General features: G+C 41.8%; 4 protein-coding genes across 7 annotated transcripts; 3 read left to right on the top strand and 1 right to left on the bottom strand.

Annotated features, from left to right (window-relative positions):
- The first annotated feature begins 952 nt into the window (after positions 1–952).
- Positions 953–5,157, top strand: si:ch211-148l7.4 (uncharacterized protein LOC563603 homolog). 4 transcript variants are annotated; one of them, XM_041946174.1, is made up of 2 exons: positions 953–1,087; positions 1,516–5,157. In XM_041946174.1, the coding sequence occupies exon 2, from the start codon at positions 1,536–1,538 to the stop codon at positions 3,132–3,134; it is 1,599 nt and encodes a 532-aa protein (XP_041802108.1). In that variant the 5' UTR covers positions 953–1,087; positions 1,516–1,535; the 3' UTR covers positions 3,135–5,157. The 4 variants fall into 4 exon arrangements, with proteins under 4 accessions (XP_041802108.1, XP_041802109.1, XP_041802110.1 ...); XM_041946175.1 differs by having other exon boundaries at positions 960–1,087; positions 1,513–5,157; XM_041946176.1 differs by lacking the exon at positions 953–1,087 and adding an exon at positions 1,097–1,190.
- A 167-nt stretch (positions 5,158–5,324) lies between these two features.
- snrpg (small nuclear ribonucleoprotein polypeptide G) lies at positions 5,325–7,655 on the top strand. The gene is made up of 4 exons (XM_041946285.1): positions 5,325–5,443; positions 5,647–5,669; positions 6,069–6,193; positions 7,403–7,655. The coding sequence occupies exons 1-4, from the start codon at positions 5,412–5,414 to the stop codon at positions 7,451–7,453; spliced, it is 231 nt and encodes a 76-aa protein (XP_041802219.1). The 5' UTR covers positions 5,325–5,411; the 3' UTR covers positions 7,454–7,655.
- Positions 7,656–8,240: 585 nt separating this feature from the next.
- On the top strand, positions 8,241–12,534 carry LOC121612897 (pyridoxal phosphate binding protein). The gene is made up of 8 exons (XM_041946062.1): positions 8,241–8,374; positions 9,064–9,171; positions 9,289–9,324; positions 9,415–9,490; positions 9,574–9,714; positions 9,804–9,946; positions 10,891–10,989; positions 11,380–12,534. Exons 1-8 carry the CDS (start codon positions 8,285–8,287, stop codon positions 11,557–11,559), a joined length of 873 nt encoding a protein of 290 aa, XP_041801996.1. The 5' UTR covers positions 8,241–8,284; the 3' UTR covers positions 11,560–12,534.
- Positions 12,535–12,614: 80 nt separating this feature from the next.
- tmed4 (transmembrane p24 trafficking protein 4) lies at positions 12,615–22,866 on the bottom strand. Its single transcript, XM_041945760.1, has 5 exons — positions 22,710–22,866; positions 20,638–20,738; positions 20,427–20,552; positions 14,552–14,698; positions 12,615–14,432 (listed from the first exon to the last, which is right to left on the bottom strand). The coding sequence occupies exons 1-5, from the start codon at positions 22,846–22,848 to the stop codon at positions 14,283–14,285; spliced, it is 663 nt and encodes a 220-aa protein (XP_041801694.1). The 5' UTR covers positions 22,849–22,866; the 3' UTR covers positions 12,615–14,282.
- Between the last annotated feature and the right edge of the window lie 327 nt (positions 22,867–23,193).

The raw sequence follows: 23,193 nt of genomic DNA on the forward strand, positions 1-23,193 counted from the left end.
GGAGGATGTGCAACATTTACAGTATGAGCAATGAGATGGCTGCTAGACGACTGGCTAATACAACAGATAACTGAAGTAAGCAAAGCAGACAGTAACTTTGTAATAGTTAACTTTTACACTCTGTGCAAGCCTTTAAAAATAGAATAATTACAGCAGATAAGGCCGAGCCAAGCCAAGGTAATGTAAGAGATACACGGTGAAGGGGCACTAATTCTCATAATTATCTTTGGGGAAGTGACCATACAGATAATAAATACAGATAATATTGGGGATTCAGTAGAAGAACTGATGGATGAAAGAAGATTAGTTGCACAAACAAATGAGCTCAATGCTATCATGAATAAATTTAAATCATCAATGCAGTGATGGATAATTCATGAATAAATGATTGAATGACACAAATGCAACTAACTACATACCAAATTTGTGAATGAGGACATCAGACCAGGTCAAGCAAGATAGCTTCATCAGACTCACACACACTCTGAGGGTGGCTGTGATCATTTTTCTGGTTTCTGGTCACTCAAGCATTGAAAAGAGTAAGTTAAAGGTCACCCACTTCCTAGAACAAAGAGGATTATTAGCCCCATATCAAAGTGGATTCCGAAAAGGAAAATCTACTTTAAGTTCGGCAGAGATCTGAATCTAGAGGGAATACTAGGGACAACTGGAGAAAGGAGCAAAGGGGTAAAGGAGGCCCAGAAAACTGTAGCTGGATTTCGAAGAATACGAGCTTATATAACAAGATCTACCGAAGTCTTCACTGATTTAGGGGTTAATTTCGTGTGTTTGTTGGGTAGTGGTGTAAATAAACCAAATCTGCATTCTCCGGTACAGTAGGTGGAGCCACGCATCTTCAAAGTCATAACTGCAATCTGCCTTAAAAGGTAAAGAAGAAGAAGGAGAAGGCGGCGACGAAGAAGAGAAGTAAACTCATCCCCCCTCCCCACCTCCTGAACTCAGGTTTCACTTTTGCAGCCATGCTAGTGTGGTTTGTGTCAGCGAAACGACATGCGAACGGGACACCCCGCCTGAATTTAACCAGCTGGCAATACAGCCATTGCACCGCGTTTGCCTGAGTGCCAAGGTCAGATGTTTTGAATGGAAAATGTGCATTTACAACATGTTAACGCAGCTAGCAACGAGCTAACATTAGCAAACACGAAGCTAGCCTGTGGTCGCGCAGTAAGGTTAGTAATGTTGCTGCCATGCCATTGACTTCACATTAAATGGACCTCTTGTTGCCCAGTTGTCATTTAGCAGAGTTTCTGGGTAGCTGTAAAATTAAACCCAGCCAGCAGTTCTCGATAGCGTTAGCAAAATAGAGGAAGAAGTTGACAAGAAGGCACACTTCCCCTTTCCCCATCATACTAAAAGTCAACAGCAGCTTGGTGCCATTCAGCTTCAGTACCTCTTAACAAACACTGCTGAATGTCGTAGGTGTCTGTTTTGATTGTTAAATTTGTGAGATTTCCACGTGAACGACCTAAACTTCTACTGTCTCTACTGAAGCAGGAGCAGCTTGGTGAAAGAGGATGGATGGAGTCAGCTGGAGCACCTCAAGGGCCCAGGAGTCGTTCAGCCGCTCCAGGACAGCAGCAGACACTCTGTCCAAGCTGGCCAGCTTCATTGCACGCGCTGAGACCAAACAGCACACACGCAATGAGAGGCGGCAGTCATCCCACCTGCCCACTTATGTTTGTCAGGAATGTGGTAAGGGCTTCCTTTATGCCACAGATCTGTTACGCCACCAGGAACTAAAACACACATTACCCAAGCCTCACCGGTGTCCCTCCTGTGGACAGGAGTTCTCCCTGAGGTCATCCTTACTGCTACATCAGTGCGATCATGATTTCTCCCCGTGTGAGCTTTGTCACGGAGAGTCGCAGCTTGGTTCTCCATGTCCTGCATGTACTACTCACACCGCAGAGCCTGGCAGGCCGCAGAGCAAGCCGCCTCACTGCCAGCCTCACCTCCTGGACAGTAGCCCCTATGCATGTGCCCCATGCGGGAGAGGCTTCAGCCAAAAGCAGGCTCTGCTGCACCATCAGCAGGCTGGTTGTAGTGAGCCACAATCCCCATCAGATAAAGCTGACGCCAGTAGCCTTCCAGATGATTCTCCACCAGTTTCTGAGGGAGACTCGACCCGCTCTGATTCTTCGGACGTCCCAGGATCCAGCAGCAGAGCTGTCAATATGTGCCAATTTTGTTTGAGAGCCTTCCGCACAGAGGCTGGACTGGCACGCCACAAACAGACCAGCCATGCAGAGGAGCTACTGACGGCTCCACAGGGACAAAAGACCAAAGGAGAGGCTACTGCTGAAGAAGTGAGAAAAGGAGGAAATGGAGATCCAATTAAAAGGCCAAAATCCCAAAAGAAGTCCATGAACTGTCGCTCTTGCGACATGGTTTTCAGGAGCACCTCTAAACTGTACCTGCACAGAAAAGAGAAGCACAGCAGAGAGAAAAATGTCAGGAGAGAACCAAGGCCAGTCATTAGCAAGCGCAGGAGAGCAGACGCGTATCCATGCCAGGTCTGTGGAAAAGTCCTCTTCCACCATTTGTCACTTAGGGCACATTACAGACAGCACACAGCCTCAAGCTTCACCACAATCAAAAATAAAAGCCAATCTGTAGGATGTACTACCAAAGACTCCAGGTTATCAGAAAATACACCAAATAAAGAAAAAAAAAACAGCCTAGCAGATAACAAGACAGTTAGGGCTGGTACAGGGAGGCTCAGGAATGTGGCCAGATTAGAGAACAAGGTCACGGATCCAGAGAGATGCAGAGAAGTGCCTGAAGTGGAGGAGGTGCTGGAGGAGGAGGAGGTTGAGCGAGAGTTCCCATGCCCCTCCTGTGCAGAGGTTTTCTCTCTCCAGTCGCAACTAAGGGAGCATGTGGAGCTCCATCAGTCCTCCGTGAAGAGGAGACAGTGCAGTGTGTGCACAAACGAGATGGACACGTGTAAATGGCTGGGCTCAAAGAGACAGAGGCTGTACCACTGCGTGCCCTGCCAGCAGGGTTTCTCAGCACTGGACTGTTTCCTCGAGCACTGTCAGGAACACCTGCGAGTCAGGGTGGAGGAGGACAGCATCACAGAGGGCTACACACATCAGGCCACCAAAGCCTGAGATTCAGTTTGAATGTCATCAGCGATTGCCATTTTGCCTTGAAGGATTAGATAGTAATGAAATCTTTATGGAGTAGTGTTAATTAACCATCAATTGAGCATTCACAACATCTTTTTACACATATGCTGTTGGTTAAATGATATCCATACCAACATATTGAGGCTTAAAGAGACTGGATTGTTAAAGGGCCATACTGGGATTTTTGCATGTTTTATTTAGCCCTTTTACTGTGAATCACATTTAATTTACTGCCAACCATTTTGTAAGGCGTCCTGTGGTCTTTTTCAGATTTTCTACATTCTAGGCAGCCACTTGTGTCTTTCTCAGTAGAGTATGTAAAAAAGTTTGTGTGAGATCCATCACAGTGACCATTTAATTATTGTTTAACAACTGCACATTAAATACATTTGAAAAGTGAACGTTTTAGTGTGTTCATGTGCTTATGGGATGTTCCACTGTCTCTGATTTGAGTGACTCACAGAGAGTGTTGCATTAACAAGCTATGTTGTTGTGAAATTAAACAAGACAAGAAGCTAATGTGGGCATTGCAAAAAGAATCTCGTATGTTGTGTGGCAGCCCGCTCAAACACAAGTTGGAGTATCCCACAAGCACTTGTATGCACCATTAATGAGCACAATTTAATAAATTCAGCTACAGATGACAAAGCTTAGACTAAACATAAGTCTGCAAGACGATTTCTCACTTTAATGAAGGACACTAAACCTGTGGCAGCCTAAAAAGTTGGGGAAAAACATGCAAAAATAGCAGTATGTGTCTTTAGTAGATTTTGGCAACACTGACACGCCACTGTTTCATACAGAAGACTTTGTTTCCGAAAAACATCTTAAAGTTAAAATGATCTTACACCTACAATGGGACTAATATCATCTTAATAAAGTGCTTTGTGAGTCCTTCTGCACAACCATCGTACGTTCTAGCCAAAGCACTGCCAGAGATGTCTGTTTTCTAGAGTCTATTTTTGCACCACACATCTGGAGTGCTTTATCTAATTATGGTCAGATTTGTCTCCTGCTGTATTGTAGTTATTCTTCTTAGAATTTTAGCAATAATTAGTCATGAATTGGTGGGAACTTTGGTGTGTCACTTTCTGGATTGTCACTGCCATGTGTTAGACCTGGGTATTAGCTTTTGCATCCAATTTGTAGCACTGCTCCCAGCGCTGGATGGAAGTTTAGCGCTTTGATCGAGACTGCACAGTATTTCAAGTGCTGTCCCCTGGTATGAAGGAAATCACGAAGTGTGAAATGTTTTGAGCATTTTTACGTGCTCTTTCAAGGCTTCTACACGTCCTTTTTGCCATAAATGAACAAACTTTCAATGGCTGTAATGGATAGTAATGCCTAATACAATGCCTTTCATTATGGCCTGTCTTAGCTGATCAGAATGAACAAGCCACAGCCATGCACCTGATACAGTGTTTAAGATTTGGAGCTGTATGCACTGCTATTTTCACAGTCTGTTTAGCTGGCATGTTCTCGGGTGATATTACCTAGCTATGCAAACATATAGACTGATGGCAGCCTTTCAGTATGTCTGTGATGCTTGATAAGTGCGCTTTGGTGAATGAACGAGGATCAAACAAGTTATTTTTTTCTAAACAGTTTTCAGCTACTGTGAAAATGTGGATACTTATTTAATATGTTTTTATTCCTCCACTTTTTCAAGGTGTTTTGTAAATTAGTTTATGGCTCTGGATAGATTTAGATATAGAATTAAAACTTAACAATTCCCATGAAATGTTTGTCTGTTTTCTTTTTAGTAATCTTGTGAATACTTTCAAACTGGGTCGTCCGTATGCTCCTGAGCTTTCCATGAAATGTCTTTCTCTGCAAGGTATACTACACTGTTTATATTTGTCTGCTTGCTACATTTGCTGCCATGTTTACAATTCCATATTTAAAAGAGAAACTATTGCACTGTTTTTGAGTCTAGAAGTGTATGTATATACTGTATGTGTGTTGTTTTCTGTCAAGCAAATCTTAAAAAAGAAAACGAAAAAAGCTTTTTCCACATTTTACATTTTTATGTGTAGAAAATACTTATACATGTCTGCTGAAAGTAAAATGTTTGTACAAAATAAGAAATCAAACCTGACCGACTCCTCCTGGCCTCATGGCGGCGCCATACGCAACAACACGTCGTTACGGAAGTTCATCGGTTAACTTCCGGTCTCTCGGCGCACATTTTCCTTCCGCGGTTTTGTGAAACGCAAATCTAACGAGCAACATTGTCGGCGTTTAGAAAAGAAAGATAAAATGAGCAAAGCACACCCACCCGAGCTGAAGAAGTAAGTTGTCGTTTTGGTTGACTAGACATGTACTCTGTTATTTGTACATGCTCTGTTTTCTAAATGATTGATATCGTAGCAGCGAGACAACAGTGCCACATTGTTTGCAATGGAAACAAGCTAACATTAGCCAGCCTCTCCCAGGGGTATGTATCTGTAAGTCTATGTGATGTAAGATAATGTTATTTTTTTTTCTTTTTTAGGTTCATGGACAAGAAGCTTTCACGTGAGTATAACTAGAAATAGATATTACTAGTTATTAATATAGTGTGTCTTACTGTATATGTATGATGGCATGTAATGAAGACAACCTGAAATTGTCAAATGTGGGTTTGCAGTCTAGTGTGATGCTCTTTCCAACATGAAGATGGAAACGGAAATTAATATTTGCCATTCAGAGAAAATGAATGCAGATATTTTTTATAACCTGCAAACACAATCTGATCAAGACAGGAAACAACAATTGGTACTGCAAGGCTGCTTAGCAGTCGCAATGACCTCATACAAACATTACACAAAACAGCACAAGCAAATGATTAGAAAGCAGGGTGGTACTTTTGAACTAAAAAAAACAATTATTAAACCTAACATGCAAGATTCATCAATGATTTCTTTTGTCCTTCAGTGAAGCTCAATGGAGGAAGACATGTGCAGGGCATCCTGCGAGGGTTTGACCCCTTTATGAACCTGGTGGTGGATGACTCTCTGGAGATAGGCCCTGGAGGACAACAGAACAGCATCGGCATGGTGGTCAGTACTTTGGCTGGAGTTGTTCTGTATTTGTCTTATTGTCTGAAAATCCCAGGAAAACATGTCTGTGTTTGAAATCACTCCTTTTTTGCCATATCGTGCACTATATTTACCCTCCACCATTTTATTTAATGGTCCTAGTTATGAGTTTGAAAACTATGCTATATATTATATGTGACCTTACACATTCACACAATTGAATGGAATTAATAGTGACCAATGCTGTGTACTTACTATGTGAAAATCACAGTCACAGTTGGTTGGCACTACACTTATAATGACTCAAAAATGGAGGTAAGGAAGTGTCAGAAATGTCAGTTTGATGCTCACAACAGAGTAAACTATTTACTTTCTCTTATACAAGGAATAGTGAATGAGAGAATGATTGTATCCTGTTACTCAAACAGGAAGAAACAGTGTGTTTGTTGACGACTGTTTTCAGGTGCAGATTAACCAACATTTGGGGCTCTGCTGAGTGCCCCTGGCAGTAGAACAATGTATGTGGGATTTAGTCAAAATTTGTATTGACAACAGGAAACATTTAATATATTCAGACCCCTCTTTCAATAGCAGCGTTCACAGTTTGATTTCTGTGAACGAGTCTGTCAGATGCCTTTTTTTCACAGCAGACATTTTGACTTCATAGCGGGAAACCTTTACTACCCCAATATCTGCACTGAAGGTGTACTGAAAGCAGCATGTTAAGAGAGCAGTAACACCCTAATGAGTGTGGCTCATTCGTGTTTTGGCAGCACTCAGAGCACAATCTCTGTAATTGTACAAGTTGCGTTCATACACATCCAGCATGAGTGAAATGTAAGCCATTCTGTGGCCTGTGCCTGAGACAGACTACTGAAAATCATGCTTGAAACACCCCATGTAGACATTGACAATGGCTCTGTTTCATTAATTCCTCATCAGGATACACAGCATCAGGACCCTGCTGCTTTTCACATCTGGCTGTGACATGTCAAAGTGTTTGCTGTGAAAAAGGCCTATGCTCTCTGTTAAACCGGCCTGAGTGTTTTAAGTGCATGCAGGTTTCAGCTATACTGGGCAAATGTTGGGATAATACACCATTCAGGGTTTTAAATAATGATTCTATGGGGCAGCACTAGTCTGACTAATTTGAAATTTCATTTCAATTTTACACTGAAACCTTTAAGGAGTCTGTTTTAAATGGACTGTGTGTTGACTCATTTCTCATAGGTCATTAGAGGAAACAGCATCATCATGTTGGAGGCCTTGGAGAGAGTATGAGAGAAGAGGAGGCGGCTGCACGTGGAGAAGAGAATGATCCACACCTTTTTACATTCTGTCATTCTTTTTAGTTTGTTTGAAAGCGGCAAAGCAGTTGTGTGTCTTTGAATTGTAATAGGTCTTCATTTGATTTCCATTGACAGGGATGTTTGGACATGTTTTGAATCGTGTGATCTTGTGAATAAATGAGTTTCTCTTTGTATTTTGTGTTTGTGCATTCAGTTTATCATGTACAGCGTGTCAGTTTCAGAGCAGCAGGCCTGCAGATGATGCAGCCCTGCAGCTGCTTAGCTGTCAGTTCGTGGTAGAAGTGCATAAACGTGAAGTTCTCGCTGAGGCGTTCATGTATATGATAGTACATCGTATTTTGTCGATGTGCTATCATATACAAGGTGAATCACAACATTAAACTGAGCGAAGACTAAACCTGAAACCACGGCAGTGGGCTGTTTTTGCAACTTGAATTGTTGCCCTTTAAACATAAATTTAGCAATTTTTTTTGTCCAGCAATTTTGAGCAAAACGTTGGAGTGGACCAAACCATGTGACTTGAACCAGCCTGAATATTTTGGGCTGTTCTATAGTTTGAGCAGAAGCACGGGGAATGACGGGGGGGCGGAAACCTGATGTATTGTCATGAAGGGGAAGGGCAACCCACTGCCGGAGAGCAGTCCGGGCGGGTGGACTTACTCACTTTGTCGGGCTGAAATGCTGAAGCCGGAACAATAGGGGGCGCTCTCTGAAGGACGCACTTCCTCTGTAGGCGGACTTTTATTTTGAAAGCCCATTGTCGTCATCGCGGGGACGTTTCTTTACGTAGCCGTTTGACGGTATGTGGAAAGTAGCAATGTCGGAGGAGGTTGGGAAGGCGCTACAGTCGGTAGTGGAGCGGGTGAACCAGGCGGCGGCACGTCGGCCAAAGGTAACTGCAGCCCGGCAGGCTCCTGTTCAGGAGCCCCGCAACCGTCGCTCCACTCACGGCCTCCAAAAATGTCGTGCTGCGGCAGCACGACTCGTTATGTAAGGCTGCCAAACACCTCAACCTTTGGATGGGAGACAGTCGGGCTGGTGGCAGCACTTTCATAACACCGTGGTCTTGTGGTGGCAGCATTATGCGCGTGCGAACAGGACGATGATGCTTCCAAACTGAATCTGCATGCACGTTGCTGCAAAGACACATTTCCTTTATTCAGGTTTTGATGACTGACTTTTGGCATGTTGCTAGACTATTCTATTTACACGAGCATGCTTTTGACCAGGCTCTCCTCACACCACAGCTCTGTGAAAGATGTCCATTGGTGAAGATGGCATTTTCATGAAGTCTCCCATTAGGTCATGTAGGTCAGGGCATGTAGGAATGCACAGCACCTTTCCAGTGTCACCCAGGTGTCTTTCAGCTGAACATCTAAATCATGAGGAGAGCTGAGTGAGCATAGCAGCAGCCAGAAACAGGCAGGTTCATCATGTGTTGTGCAGGCTGCTGACAGGGCTGAGTCACTGCTCTGCTAGAGCCTGAAGACCTCGGCTAACATGCAGCATCACACACCAGCCTCATCTAATGATGCATTCACTGATACTGATGAAAAGTGAGCCTGTTGTGTCCTTCCTCAGGCACTACCAGCCGTGTCGCCTCGCCTGGTAGCTGTCAGCAAGACGAAACCCCCAGACATGGTTGTGGAGGCCTACCGACAAGGGCAGCGCAACTTTGGAGAAAATTATGTGAGTAGAGAACGATGCTGACCTGCATCACTGCAGACTTTCTAAGTGTCACTGCATAAACATAAAACTCTGAGAGGGATTGACCTGAGAAATAATGTGCTTTTCTCTCCACACCAGGTCAATGAACTTGTGGACAAAGCTTCGGATCCTCTGGTAGGTTTACATATTCATGAGGTAGACTTGATTTTTTTCACACCCCAATCTGTGACACTTTGACACTCTTTCTTTCTCCCTTCATTCCAGATTTTAGACTCATGTCCAGAAATCAAGTGGCACTTTATCGGCCATCTACAGAAGAATAATGTCAACAAGCTTTTGGGTGAGTGGCTGTCAAACTCAGAACGCTCCAGCTGCGTTTCAAACAGAACAACCTCGCACTGAGTCTTGTCTTTCTGTTCGCAGGTGTGCCAAACCTGTTCCTCGTGGAGACTGTGGATTCAATGAAGCTGGCAGATAAGGTCAACAGCTCATGGCAGCGACTCAGAGGATCCAGCACGCAGAGGTTAAAGGTCATGTTGCAGATAAACACCAGTGGAGAGCAGAGTTAGTGTTGATTCGTTTTGTGAGCCCATCTCAAACACATGCTGTGTGATCGAAGTCAGTTGTTCACAGTATGTGAATGTGTGTCGTAGGCAAACACGGCCTGCCGCCAGAGGAGACAGTGAACACAGTGAGACACATTGTGTCCCAGTGCTCTGCCCTGCACTTCTCAGGACTCATGACCATCGGGCGCTATGGCTATGACCTCACCCTGGGCCCCAACCCAGACTTTCAGGTATAAAGTACTCGTATGAAAACGATGCGGTCTTGAGGGGAAAGCATTTTTAATTGAGTTTTTTTTGGGGGCGGCAAAATTGTGAAGCGCTTTTTTCTGTTATGGTAAGCCAGGAGAAGTGACCTAAGATACATGTTTTAGCGGTGGGGGGAAACTCAAGCATGGGGAGAACATGCAGACACAGAAAGGCCCCACCTCACCCATCCCACTGAGCCAGCGTGAACTGAAGCGATCCAAAACAATGATTCAAACAGTATTCTTCACAAACAGAATCCGAGTAGAGTCTGAATCAAACTAAGGCTGGTGTAAAGAAGATGTCTGCTGTATTTATTGATTCAGTCCCAGGTAAGTCCCGTTGAGATCGCGCAGTCTCTTTTTCAAGACAGCAGCATCACAGTGTTTCAAGCAGCACACATGCAAACCGTACATCTACAGTTAACAATACCCCACATGTACAACACAAATATGTGTTCTTTCAGCCCTGACTCTCAACCCAGGGCAGACTGTTGTAATACATGACAGTAAAAACACTGCAACTAAAACTAAATGAGATTATAAAAGTGCTAAAAAAAAATCAAACCCATAAATCCAATTTGAAAAGGGAAACTAAACAGATGCTGATCTCAGCCAGCGGTAGATCAGACAGACTGATATTAACTTGCAGTACAGAAATGTTGTGTGTTTGGTTTGAGGTCTAGAAATAGTGTCTCCAAGTTTGTCCACCAGAGAGTGCTGACATGTTGATTCTTGCACTGCAAAAGTTCCCACTTCAGATGTCTCTTGTTCATAAACATCTGAAGGTTTCATTTGTTTAGACTGTTTAGGGGAAAACATGGCTGTATGTTGTTACCAGATCCTAGATATTGATAATCCTAGATATCGATCTCACATTGGCCTGGAAAGTATCGGTGTGGCTGTAATCTCAACATGTGTTCCCGGTGCAGATGCTGCTGAGCCGCAGACAGGAGGTGTGTGACAGTCTGAAGCTGCCTCTGGAGGAGGTGGAGCTCAGCATGGGTATGTCCACAGATTTTGAACATGCGGTGAGTCTTACTCCTTATCAGCATTTCTAAACTCTTAGTGCAAATAGAAGCAAATGATTGAATGAATGAATTCCCTCTTTCATGTTCCCGTTAAGCAAAAACTGGATTTTGATTTTTTTTATTTGTTTGTTTTGACACCTGAATTTGTTCGAAAATTCATATAAACTGTTTGAGTGTCCAGTATTTAAAACCAACATTCAGTTGCAGTGCTGTATGTTCAGTGTTAAGTCACAAAGTCTTCAGTTGACTGTAAGATTCTCCTGTTTGATTCCATAACATTGTCATTGATGCACAGAAGTCAGCCCAATGCTCGTGAAGACTCTTGCTGTCTAATGTGTTCACAAAGGGATTTTTTTCCCATTCTTACATGTGTGCCCCCGCGTGTTGAAGATCGAGGTGGGCGCCACCAACGTGCGAGTGGGTAGCATTATATTCGGCAACAGGGAGTACCCCAACAGCGCGGCCAACACTCCGAATCCCAGCCCAGCTCCCAGCCCCGAGAAGTCATCCAAGACGGTGTCAGAAGAGGCCGCCAAGAAGATGCAACACCTCACCGTGTCTGAACACTAAGAAGAGCTTCTCCTCCTCTGAGATACCTTTAAGAAAAAAAAGAAAAGCACTCTTCACATGCGAAGTGACCAGAGCGGTGAAACAGATCGTTTCCACAGAGCCATGTGGAGCAAGGGTCGCAAAATTCTTGAATAATTTAAAAGTGTATTTGCTTAATCCTCTTCACGTTTTTGTGCCCTTCTTGCTCTTTTAAGCATTAAAAAGTGGCATTCGGTACAGAACTAGTTAAACCTTTTTTAAAACTAGTGTGTTACTAACCTATAGTGCTCTGACTTCCTTCTCATGGAAATCCTCCTACAACATTACTGGATACAAGACAAATGTACAACTACTGAAAACATGGAGGCCTATGGAAAATGATTTCACGTGAGTTATGAGATAGTGTTTGGATTTGTTGTGCTGATGTGATATTTTCTACCTTTCCAACCCAACATGTGACAGTGCCGAAATGTGCTTGACTGTGTACAGTGTCCCACAGATTGGAAGTCCACACAGTGCGATGTACCGTTGTTGTTGTACAGATGAAAAAGACCTGATTTAATAAATCATTTATCCCTTTTTAATGACACATAGTATTGTGTTTGATATTGTTTCGTATGGTGTGTCAAATCTCTATTCTTGATATTAACAAATCCAAGAGGAACCCTGCAGGAAGTGTTGTGTTTCTGTGGACGTCTCGTGTCCATGCTGCAGTGTGGTGCACTGCTGGAGAAGAAAGGGAGGTAATCTATGCAAAGTGGTGGTTTTGTTTCTGAGCAGATTTTTACCCTGCAGCTAAATCATGGCGTAGCAGTGGTGTCTTCAAGATGTCAGAAGGTCAATGTGTTTCCTGTCTCCATGAAAAGTGCTCTCATTGTCCGTGATTAAAAAATCTTCTGGTCAGACGTGTGGTTGCTGTCTTGACAAGGCGTTTCAGCATTGTTTGGTTTGGAGTGTGGCTCTGAGGGAAGCCGAAGCCAAGCAATAAACTTTCCTGTTGAAAATATCTGCCATTTGCTGTGTATTTCTTCAAGTCAGGGCAAAGTGGCACAAATAACATCAGAGACAGACAGAGGTCTGGCCAAAGTTTCTTTATTAAGAACATGGAGGTGACATCAGGACAGCAGTAAAAATGTGAATATTTTTAGTGTGACGATTTAACAACTTCAAACAAAATTTAACACCAAATATACTGAATCTTGAGAATTGGACAATTTCAAACTTTGCGAGTAAAAAATGAAAACACTGTTAACCAAATGTCTCACTGTAACTTCTTCACTATGAATGGGAATGAACAGAATCTGCAAACGTATCAAACATCTGTTCCACTGAGAAAGAGAACCAAAAAGAAGTCATGAAAACAACATTACATTACAATAAACCTGATTCAAGCTCAGCAATAAAACAAGCCGCAACTGCTCAATAAATACATTCTATGACAGAGATGGAACATAAACACCTGGTGACACGAATGAAAAATTGTAAGACCTGTGTATCATTCAATGTGTAAAAGGCATTAGAAAAAGAACAGGGCAGGCTAGAAGATATACCTGTTATCTGCAACGTACAGTAGAGTCCTGCTGTTAATAGACGAGTATCACAAGTATCTACAGACTTAGCTGTGGTAAAACGCACAGGAAACTGTACTCTAGCTACAAACTTCGGTATATACAGTCAGTAGAGGGGTGGTAACGCTTGACTTTGACCCTCCATTTCACCTTGATGAGCGATATATAAACACTGGAAAATGTCAGAGGATACAAAGACATTTCAACAAGTGGACCTTAACTTCAGAATTAGACAACAACAATGTCTGAAATCATGAATGAACCTTGAAGCTAAAGCTAAGCTTGAAGGTAATGTCTTTGGGAGATCTGAACACATTAACTCCTGTTTGAAACCTGGCTGTCAATGATAACACACTGTTTGTTCATGTGTGTATTCACATGTCATTACAGCTTTGTTACGGTGTGTTACTGATGATTAATTATCTGTTTATTACCAATCCCTCCTGGGAGCTTATAATCGTTCATAAAGACATCAATGAGCACTTTAAAGTGTCCTCAGTGGTGCTGGTGCCTAATATCATATATTAATATACTTATTAAGGTCTTACATACTGCTCATAAATGCTGTTTACAGGGTTAAAGTAAAGCGTTATCAAAAGGACAAGTCAGGAATCAAGGCCGGTATAATATCTGCGTATGAGTAACCAATGGACGAACACAGCTGAAAGCATGTTGTTAGAAGTGATAAAACCTGGAGATAAAACTGTGCAACAGTAACAATGACAAAAAATGGCCTACATAAAATCAGGTTTCAGTACACTACTCACTTATTACTTGTAACAGCTTTAACAATCTCATTCTTACATTTCTATTGCAGTGGTCATTCACTCCTGCATGGCCACAGAAAACCAATCTCAGTTCACTAATGTTGTCCCAGTTTCTTCTTGCACAGGAAGATCAAAAATCACACGTCCAGTGTTGTCAAGAAACACGACAAGAAAGGCAATTGGAATGTTGTGCTACTGTCTCGGTGCTAACAGAAAAATAACAACAGCCTAAAACATTGACAAGGAAAACACATTGCCCAGGACTGATAACCGTTTCTGGCTAATATCAAGACCACATCTCCTCCTGGATGTTTCTGCGCTGTGGGTGGACGTCTCTCCATTCCGGTCAGTAAAGTCTGTCTACTCATGCTTATGTTGCTTCCTAAATGTGACGTTGTTCACAAACACACTACACCAGTTTCTTGGCCTCAAAGAAGCTTTTGAGGTGCTTCATCTGCCAAATGCCAGTGACGATGAGGATGAGTGTCTGGGCGATGGACCACCAGAGAACACGCTGGTTGGTGCTCTCGCTCGTCATGCGGAACCGCTCCTCCCGATACTGTAGAGGACATGATGCACAATCGAATCTTTACAGCGGGGTAATGACATAGACAGCAACTGTAATGAATAAAGCTGTCTTCTCACACTGGACTTGGTGCAGCTGTATTTTATACTGACCCTCTGGTAGTTTTGCTCCTTCTGGATCTGCTCCACTTGGTCCAATAGCTGACGGACTCGCAGCTGCAGCTCGGTGAGTTTGTCCTTAGCTGCAATTTCAGGATAGTTGTTGGTATGTTCTCCGACCTGAATATCTAGATGGACTCTCTGCAAAATTGGGAAAACAGCAAATTTGAAATCTGAGTGCTTGTATTCTGTGGGCAATAAAAAAACGTCTGATAGGGGTGTTTCATAAAAAGGCTTAGATAACAGGGTTTATTGCAAAAACTTTGAATTAACTTGAATTAACCTAAAAAACACAACCATGACAAATAGTTTCAGAAATGCAACTTGAAGTTGATATGATTCGACCACACTGAGTCTGGTTTAAGATCAGATCACAGCAGTTGACAATAAAGAAAACAGACATGTAAAGACTTAACTGTGTGACGTTCACTGCCACAGAAAAACATGCAATAACCATGTAACAAGTTAAAGAGTTTCAAGCAAAACTGAACAGAACCAGTGCCATAATGCAAAGCAAAAGAGTTTTAAGACTTGTGGTGAACTCTTCCATTAGCTTTGCTGCAGCACTATGTTTGAAATCATGTCATTATGGTTCAGGTCCTGTGGACGTAATGGGAATTACTCCAATCCAGGGAGCTCTTCCAAAAATCCTCATTTAGAATTGCTTGTAATGGTTAGTTATTATTTGATTTTGAAAATGTGATTAGTCTGTCAAATGAACTGGGACCCAGACTCTCGCTGGAGAGAGGGTAGACCTGCACTGGCCTTTTCTGAAGAAAGTGGAACCTTTAATGTCAAGGATGCTGGGTTTTAGTACTGATGTTTAACTTCACTTTCTCTATTTTGGAGATATGCCTATAGGTTTGTATGAAGAGCTATTTACCTTCTGAAGACTTTTGTGGTTGAAGTTAAAATAAAATGACACCCAAAGTTGGCTTCAGAATCTGTATGAATCGATGACCTCATTCTAGTCCTCATGGTTTTGTTTAATATTTGAGTTTCTCTTCAATTTAAAATATCATTAATTAACTTTAATTAAACTTAATGTTCAGTGACTATAAGATGCAACACGACAATAAACTTTCAAATAACTTTCAAAGTTTCAAGTAAGACCCCAGCCAGGCAATGTTATTTCTAGAAATAAAAGAAGATAATTTGCATTTTCGAGAGACTAAGTTTCTCTATCAGGTGGATTTTGCTAGTTGGTTTGTAGAAGTGACACAACAGCCTCCATATACAATGTGCATGAACATGTAATAGTGATGGAATAAAACTACAAAATGGAATAGTTAACTGAGTAGAAGGTGGACTGATCTCCAAAAGTCATTAAGTCAGAAAAACATCCTCTTTAACGTCTTAAACAAGATTAGTGTATTATTTTTGTTTTGCACAATTTTTGAGGGAAAAACAAGGAAAAGAACACCATGCACAAGTCTGGGCACTCAGAGAACTTTTACCAAGGTCTCAGACCTTAATTAGCTTGATAGTGCTGTGGCTTGATCACAATCATCGTTAGGAAAGGCCAAGTGATGCAAATTTCAAAGCTTTATAGATACTCTGACTCCTCAAACCAACAATCAGCAGCCATTGGCTCCTTTGAGCAGCTGCTGGCACTCTGAAAATTCAAATAAGTGATGCCCACAACGCAGCAGAAGGCTGTAACAAGACAGCAAGGGTTTTCAGGTCGCTGTTTCCTCGGGTCATAATGTAGTTAAGAAATGTCAGCTAACAGGAACAGTGGAGGTCAAGCTGAGGTCTGGAAGACAAAGAAAACATTCAGAGAGAGAACTGCTCATAGGACTGCTGGAGAGGCAAATCAAACCCCCGTCTGACTGCAAAAGACTTTCATGAAGATTTAGCAGACTCTGGAGTGGTGGTGCACTGTTCTACTGTGCAGCACCACCTGCACAAATGTGGGCCTTCATGGGAGAGTCAACAGAAGAAAACCTTTCCTGCATCCTCACCACAAAATTCAGCATCAGAAGCAATGAGCAAAGGTATGTTTGGAGAAAAAGGGTTCCATGAAAAGAACACCTCTCCAACTGTTAAGCAAGGGGTGGAGCGATCATGCTTTGAGCTTGTATTGCAGCCAGTGGCTGATTCAGATTCAATTAAAGACCAGCAAATTCTGGAAGCAAACATCACAAAATCTGTACAAAAGATGAAGAGGATGGCTTCTTCAGAAGGTTAGTGACCCCAAACACACCTCAAAATCCACAATGGAGGACCTCAAGAGGACCAAGCTGAAGGTTATGACCTTAACAACCCCCAGCCTAAACATCATCAAACATCTGTGACCTCAGCAGAGCAGTGCATGCAAGACGGCCCAAGAATTTCACAGAAGTAGAAACCTTTTGCGGGAAGAATGAACCAAAATCCCCCAAACAAGAACTGAAAGACTATTAGCTGGCTATAAAAAGCCTTTACAAGCTGTGACTCTTCGCAGAAACTGTAAAAGACTGAAAATAAAAACACAATCTCACTTGAAATTAAAGGTGTCAGCTTTCACTTCTTTTACTTGCTTAGCTATTCACAGTAACAGAAAATCTACTCAACAGTTTGTACACAACTGCAGTGGAAATACTGTTTGAATTTTACTTTGTTGCACCTGATAGGGCAGCAAAAATTACACCTTTATCATCCTTATTTATACATCAAGTCTGATGACCTTAAGTAATTCCCAGTTTAGCTCAGCCTACCTTCATCCTGAGCAGAGATCTAATCAGCCAGAACAATGTGCAAAACCATTACCAAGAGAACAAATAGTATACTTACTGTGAGGCTACAGCTCTGGCTTTAAGCTAGTTATAGGCTTTGTTTATTGTCAATGCAATTAAAAGCACGTGTTCATTGGAATAATGTGCAAATACTTAAAATCTGATATAAATTCTTTTGAAGTCTACAGCGCAGTCGCTGCCATAATGTCATCAGACTGGCATGTATTACTAATGGACTCAAGTTCCCAGTGCAGCAGTGGATAGACAACTTCAGGAAGAAGCTTTGCAGAAAACTGTGTGTTTCACTCTGTCAGATTGATTGTAATATTGCTTAAGGCTGAGGTGGAGCTAAACCTGAAAACTAGTCTGACCTGTATCAGAGGCCTGTACTACGAAGCACGAACTGGGATTATCGAGGTCACGTCAGGTTTAACCCTGGGTTTTCAGGGTTTTTGGTGTTTTATTTTTTACTGGGGTATATTGCCATGCTAACTTCTGCAGCACATCTAACCAGCATCTAAGCAGGTTATGTTGATAACAAATCAATGTATATAAAAGCACCACCTACTAACCAATCAATTTTCTTGGAAAATGGCATCACCTATCATAGAAAGTCCAGTGGAGCTCGGTGCGTGGACCATTACGGGTCTCGTAGGTGGGCAAGAGTGTGGCAAAGATCCTTGACTGTTTTTATATGAAAGATATAGATATTGTATACAGTTAACCTCTATCATCATAGACTTATGGTGTCACTTGTTGAAATATCTGAGACTCCCATCTCAGATCATTTCCCAGTGATTTTTGAAGTTCTTGCTCCTCCACCTGTTGGAAAGCCTCCCGTCCCAGCATCTCGTCGTCAGACTATTACTCCCTCAACAGCTGCAGAGTTTGAGGCTGCTTTTATGAACTCTGAGTTCTACGCCTGTGATGGAATTAATCCGACTGGATGCCCAGACAGCTTCCTGTCATCTTTCTACTCTGCTTGTTCTGAGATCCTGGACACTATCGCCACTCTTAGGTCCAGGTCCACCAAGCCCAGGCCTGTCCCTGGTTGAATGATTCAACCCGGACTCTCAGACAGCGCTGCAGACAGGCGGAGCGACGCTGGAAGAAAGACAGGCTACATGTATCGCTGGAGATACTGAGGGACAGTCTTGCTCAGTATCAGAGGGCTGTGAAGGAGGCTAAATCACAATATCTGTCCGACGTTATCTCGACTCATGGACACTGCCCCAGTGTGTTGTTCAGTACTATTAATTCTGTTGTGAGCCCCCACTCTAGTCCTCTGTCTGACGCCACTGTTTCTACATGTGAGGACTTCTTATGCTTTTTCGTTGACAAAGTGATGTCTGTGAGAGCACTAAGCAGCGGCAGCATCAGACCAGACCAGTCTACTACAACCCCACACTGTTCAGTGTTTGACCACTTTGAGCCCATCTCCCTCTCATCCCTTGCTGATGAAGTGAAACACATGAAAACAACAAATTGCCCTTTGGATGTTTTCACAACAAAATTGCTTAAAGAGGTGTTCTCTCCTGTTGGGCCTGTCCTCTTGGTTTTAATGAACACTTGCCTTAGCTCAGGGTGTGTTCTGGCTTCTTTTAAACATGCTGTTGTGGGACCACTTCTTAAAAAAACACATCTTGATGCTAATGTTTTATCTCATTTTAGACCTGCTTCTAACTTGCCTTTAATCTCAGATCTTTAGATGTTTTTATCCAGTTACAGGCATTTTTAGAAAATCATTTTATCCTGGAAAAATTCCAGTTTGGGTTCAGATCACAGCATAGCACAGAGTCTGTGCTGCTTAAAGTACACAATGACATAGCTGTGTCCGTTGAGCATTTGATACAGTGGACCATTCCATTCTCTTGTCCCGCTTAAATAATTATGTTGCTATCCGTGGTATTGCACGTGGTTTGAATCTTACCTAAACAACCGGACTTTTTCTGTAATGATTGGTGATCTGTTGCCTCTTTGTTTTGTGGAGTTCCCCAGGGCTCTATTTTAGGACCTTCGCTTTTTTCACTTTATATGTTGCTGCTGGGGTCAATTATAGCGAGACATAATTTAGCATTTCACTGCTACGCTGATGACCTCCAGCTGTATTTACCAGTGTTCCCAACCAAAAGTGTTGCTCTTCAGTCCCTCACAGACTGCATCAGTGACATCAAGTCATGGCTGGGGAGCAATTTCCTTCATTTGAACGAGGAGAAGACCGAGTATATTCTATTTGGTGACAATGTTCTTGCAGATTCGGACTGTTTTTTAAGCTAAAACCATTTGTAAAGAATCTTGGGGTTATTTTTGACAGCAGTTTCTCATTTGTCAAACAGATTGATAATCACACTGACCTTGAAAGGACTATTCACGCTTTTATCAGCTCACAAATAGACTACTACTACTACTGCTGCTGCCCTGAGCCGCCTCCAGCTGGTGCAAAATGCAGCAGCTCATTTCCTGACGAACACTTCAAGGCGTCAGCACATCACCCCAGTCCTCTTTTCCCTCCACTGTCTTGCAGTTTCTTTTAGGATAGATTTTTAAATTTTACTTTTTGTTTTTAAAGCCATCAACGGCCTAGCTATTATTTATTTGACAGAGCTTCTCTCCGTCCGAAACCCAAACAGGGCGCTAAGGTCCACAAATCAGTTATTACTGGAAGTCCCAAGGGCCAGGTATAAACACTGAGGGGGTTTGAGCCTTTTCCGTCGCTGGGCCCAGACTCTGGAACAAACTGCCCCCTGACATGCGCACCATCACAGACTTTGGCCTCTTCAAAACTCGGCTCAAAACATCTTTTCAGACTGGCTTTTAATACACAGTAATGTGGTAACATTTTATTTTATTTTATCATATCTTATATTATTCTATCTTATTTTATTTGATTTTATCTGTTTTTATTTCCCTGATATGTGTTCTATTGTTGCTTTCTTATAATCTGTTTTCATTTCTAATTTTACTGTTTGTTTTTGACTGGACTGGAAAGCACTTTGGTCACCTTGAGTGTTGTAAAGTGCTATATAAATACATTTTGATTGATTGATTGAACATGAAAGTAATGTTGTCAGTACAAAACATTTATGTGAATCATTATGAAGGACAATAACTGTTCAGTTGGTTAAAAATCAAAGCAGTGACTACATTCATACCAGTTTCCCTCCTGCAAAGAGAGCCATCTTGGTGGAGTTGGAGTGCAAACAAATCTGGTGTTCTCCAGGAGTGTGGGAGGTGAAGGTGAACCGCCCGTCTGACCCATATTGACGAGAAAGGATAATCTGGGAGAGTTGGAAGGGACAAATCTTTAGATTCTAATCACATGCATGTGGGTGTGTTTTAGACTATCACTGTGTCTTTCCTCACCTTTGTATCTGGATCCTTGATCTCAACGTGCATTCCAAGGCCGGGGGTGGATGGGAGGAAGGAACTGCTCTGCTTGTCCCACAGCTGGGTCCTGTACTTTCCTGTCAGACAGGCAAAGCAACATAGACAAATAACATCAGGTTGATCAAAGGAGAGTAACTTTGCAAGACTGCTGCACCAGTAACACAGCAATAGAATCAAAATCATCCTGAGAGTATAACGAGCAGAAACGTTAATTGAGCAAATGGGTGAAGTCAACATAATACAGTGGCAGAAATATAAAAACATATAACATTGAAAAGTATGAAAAGAAAGAGAAAAAGAACAATGACTGAAAAATATACAATGTGAGAATATTAAATGTAGTTTAAACTGTAAAAAATTATTATATCATTTTCATGCAAGGTTTCAAAAAACAGCAGATTTCACTTTAAGTAATGCCGAAGCCCATTCGCCTGACACTTTACCAAACATTCATGCATGAAGTTTATCAGAATCAGCTCAATATCTTCACAACATGTTAAAAAAAATCTCTACTATAAAACAGCCTGACAGAAAAATTGGCCAGGCTGACTGACATTAATGTAGTTGTGTATATGTCAGTCGATAGGGCCAATAGGTAACAAGACATGTAGTGTAGTACATGAAGTACAGAAATGTCAGTAGTAGGTTACATATTGCATATGCTGTCCGTCAGTGAGTTTTTCAACTAAAAAGACCCACCCATCACATATCTTCATCATCTCACTAAAAAACCTGCACTGACATACTGTTTAGCCACTTAGGGGCAGTGGAAACAAGCTCTAAACACAACACTGACATGATATCACATGTCAAGATGGAGACCTTTTTAACAAACAGTTGATTATTTACTCATCCATCAGACTCAGAATAAGATGAAGATGAATATAAGTGCAATATTCATTCTGCCATTACCTCTGTTTTGTTTTCTACCAACTCCAGAGATTCAGAGAGTCTGTTAATATGTTAATATCTCAATATCAAAATATTCATTATAGCAGCATTCAAAAAAAATAATTTAAGAGATCATATCAAAATGTTTATTTATGTTATATCCTTATTGAAAAAATGAATCATACGCCAGTACATACTTTTTCCATCAACTGTTAAATATCAATATCACAAGCAGTATCCATAATCAGTTGGGCTGTACGCAAAATTTGTCATTTGATGCAGCAAATTCTGGAGTTAGATAAACCCCTTCACTGGGAATCAGGACATCCTTGAACAGTTTGTGATACACCATCATTCCACTTCAATGTCCAGTTCATGCATCATTTAACCCCGTATTTACATGCATACTATGGTAGCAACAATAAACATAAATACACAAATATAAATATAGTAGCACAGAATGTATGTCCATCTGCACTGTGCAGGTTACCTGTTACAGACAAACATGATGTCAATGTGGGCGGTGCAGAGATTCATAGGACTGATGGTAATTGGGAGCTTTGTATTAGAAGTGTCACTCATCACAACATTACTGTCATAATTAAAATGAACAAATATTATCCACGTCACCTTTGGTTTCGGGTAGAAAATACTGCTTATTTACGACAGGTTTGAACCTAAGTTTACGATCCTGGTGTCTAAAGAATTAGCAATAACACAAATACTTTCCATTGCAGTAAGGATTACTAACTTGTCTCTTAAATTTACGATGGCATAAGTAAACTACTTACAAGTTAGTGCCTTGTGCCATCTAATACAGGTATCATTCTGAATGTAAAACAGAAACTCAGGTAGTAAGGTTAATGCTATCGCTCAATTAGAGAGTCTAGGCGAAGTGTAAGGAAGCTATCCAGCGGCTACAAAAGCCTTCAGAAAACTCCAGTGTATACGATTTTAAGGCCTGTGTTCAGTCTAAATGGTATGAACTAGACGTTTCTTAATAACTGCCGAGTCTTTTTGTCGTTACTGCTGTCATACCCAATGCAGCATCTTTGCTGAATGCAGCATCTTTGCTGGAGCCAGCTGTTCGTGTGCATTGCTAATGTCAGATAGCTAACGTTCCGTCAAGCTAACGATCCCACAACATCTTATCTTACCAATAACCATGGTCTCGTCTGGGATTTCTTCAATGAAGCATTTTTTCTCCGTCTCTCCAATGTGGAAATATAGTGCGTAACTTGGATAAATCCAAGCTAATATTAAAATAACTCCAGCAGCGGGGATAGAGAGCATCATGTAGCCTCTTGCACTTTGCGCACATCAGCAGAAGAAGCGCTGCTGCTGCAGCCAGCTGACGTCACCTCCCACTGCGGAAGAAGGACGGGGATTTCCTGGCACAAGGACAAGTTTGCCCTGAATTGAGGCTACCAGGCAGCTGGACACCCAATACCAAGCTAAGAGACAAGAACATTTTTCATAAATGAGTGACGGACAGTAAATAACAACATTCACAGCTTTAAGACAAAGCACAATTTTAGGTTACCTTCAGAAACAATGTGCCACTGCATATAGAAATGTAAGGTGCGGAAAACAATACCCACAGAGAAGAGTATTTTGTGAACTGCAGTGTTTTGTATGTAT

The sequence above is a fragment of the Chelmon rostratus genome, chromosome 10, assembly GCF_017976325.1.
Source record: "Chelmon rostratus isolate fCheRos1 chromosome 10, fCheRos1.pri, whole genome shotgun sequence".
Taxonomy (NCBI): Eukaryota; Metazoa; Chordata; class Actinopteri; order Chaetodontiformes; family Chaetodontidae; genus Chelmon; species Chelmon rostratus.

Bases quoted from the DNA above. Each gene is read 5' to 3' on its own strand.
- si:ch211-148l7.4 (XM_041946174.1), top strand. From the start codon at position 1,536: ATGGATGGAGTCAGCTGGAGCACCTCAAGGGCCCAGGAGTCGTTCAGC.
- snrpg (XM_041946285.1), top strand. From the start codon at position 5,412: ATGAGCAAAGCACACCCACCCGAGCTGAAGAA. The intron at 5,444-5,646 runs GTAAGTTGTCGT...TTTCTTTTTTAG, and splicing joins CACCCACCCGAGCTGAAGAA to GTTCATGGACAAGAAGCTTT. The intron at 6,194-7,402 runs GTCAGTACTTTG...CATTTCTCATAG, and splicing joins AGAACAGCATCGGCATGGTG to GTCATTAGAGGAAACAGCAT.
- LOC121612897 (XM_041946062.1), top strand. From the start codon at position 8,285: ATGTGGAAAGTAGCAATGTCGGAGGAGGTTGGGAAGGCGCTACAGTCG. The intron at 9,715-9,803 runs GTTAGTGTTGAT...TGTGTGTCGTAG, and splicing joins AAACACCAGTGGAGAGCAGA to GCAAACACGGCCTGCCGCCA. The intron at 10,990-11,379 runs GTGAGTCTTACT...CGCGTGTTGAAG, and splicing joins CCACAGATTTTGAACATGCG to ATCGAGGTGGGCGCCACCAA.
- tmed4 (XM_041945760.1), bottom strand. From the start codon at position 22,848: ATGATGCTCTCTATCCCCGCTGCTGGAGTTATTTTAATATTAGCTTGG. The intron at 20,739-22,709 runs GTAAGATAAGAT...CCTGTCTGACAG, and splicing joins AGACGAGACCATGGTTATTG to GAAAGTACAGGACCCAGCTG. The intron at 20,553-20,637 runs GTGAGGAAAGAC...CAACTCTCCCAG, and splicing joins TCAAGGATCCAGATACAAAG to ATTATCCTTTCTCGTCAATA.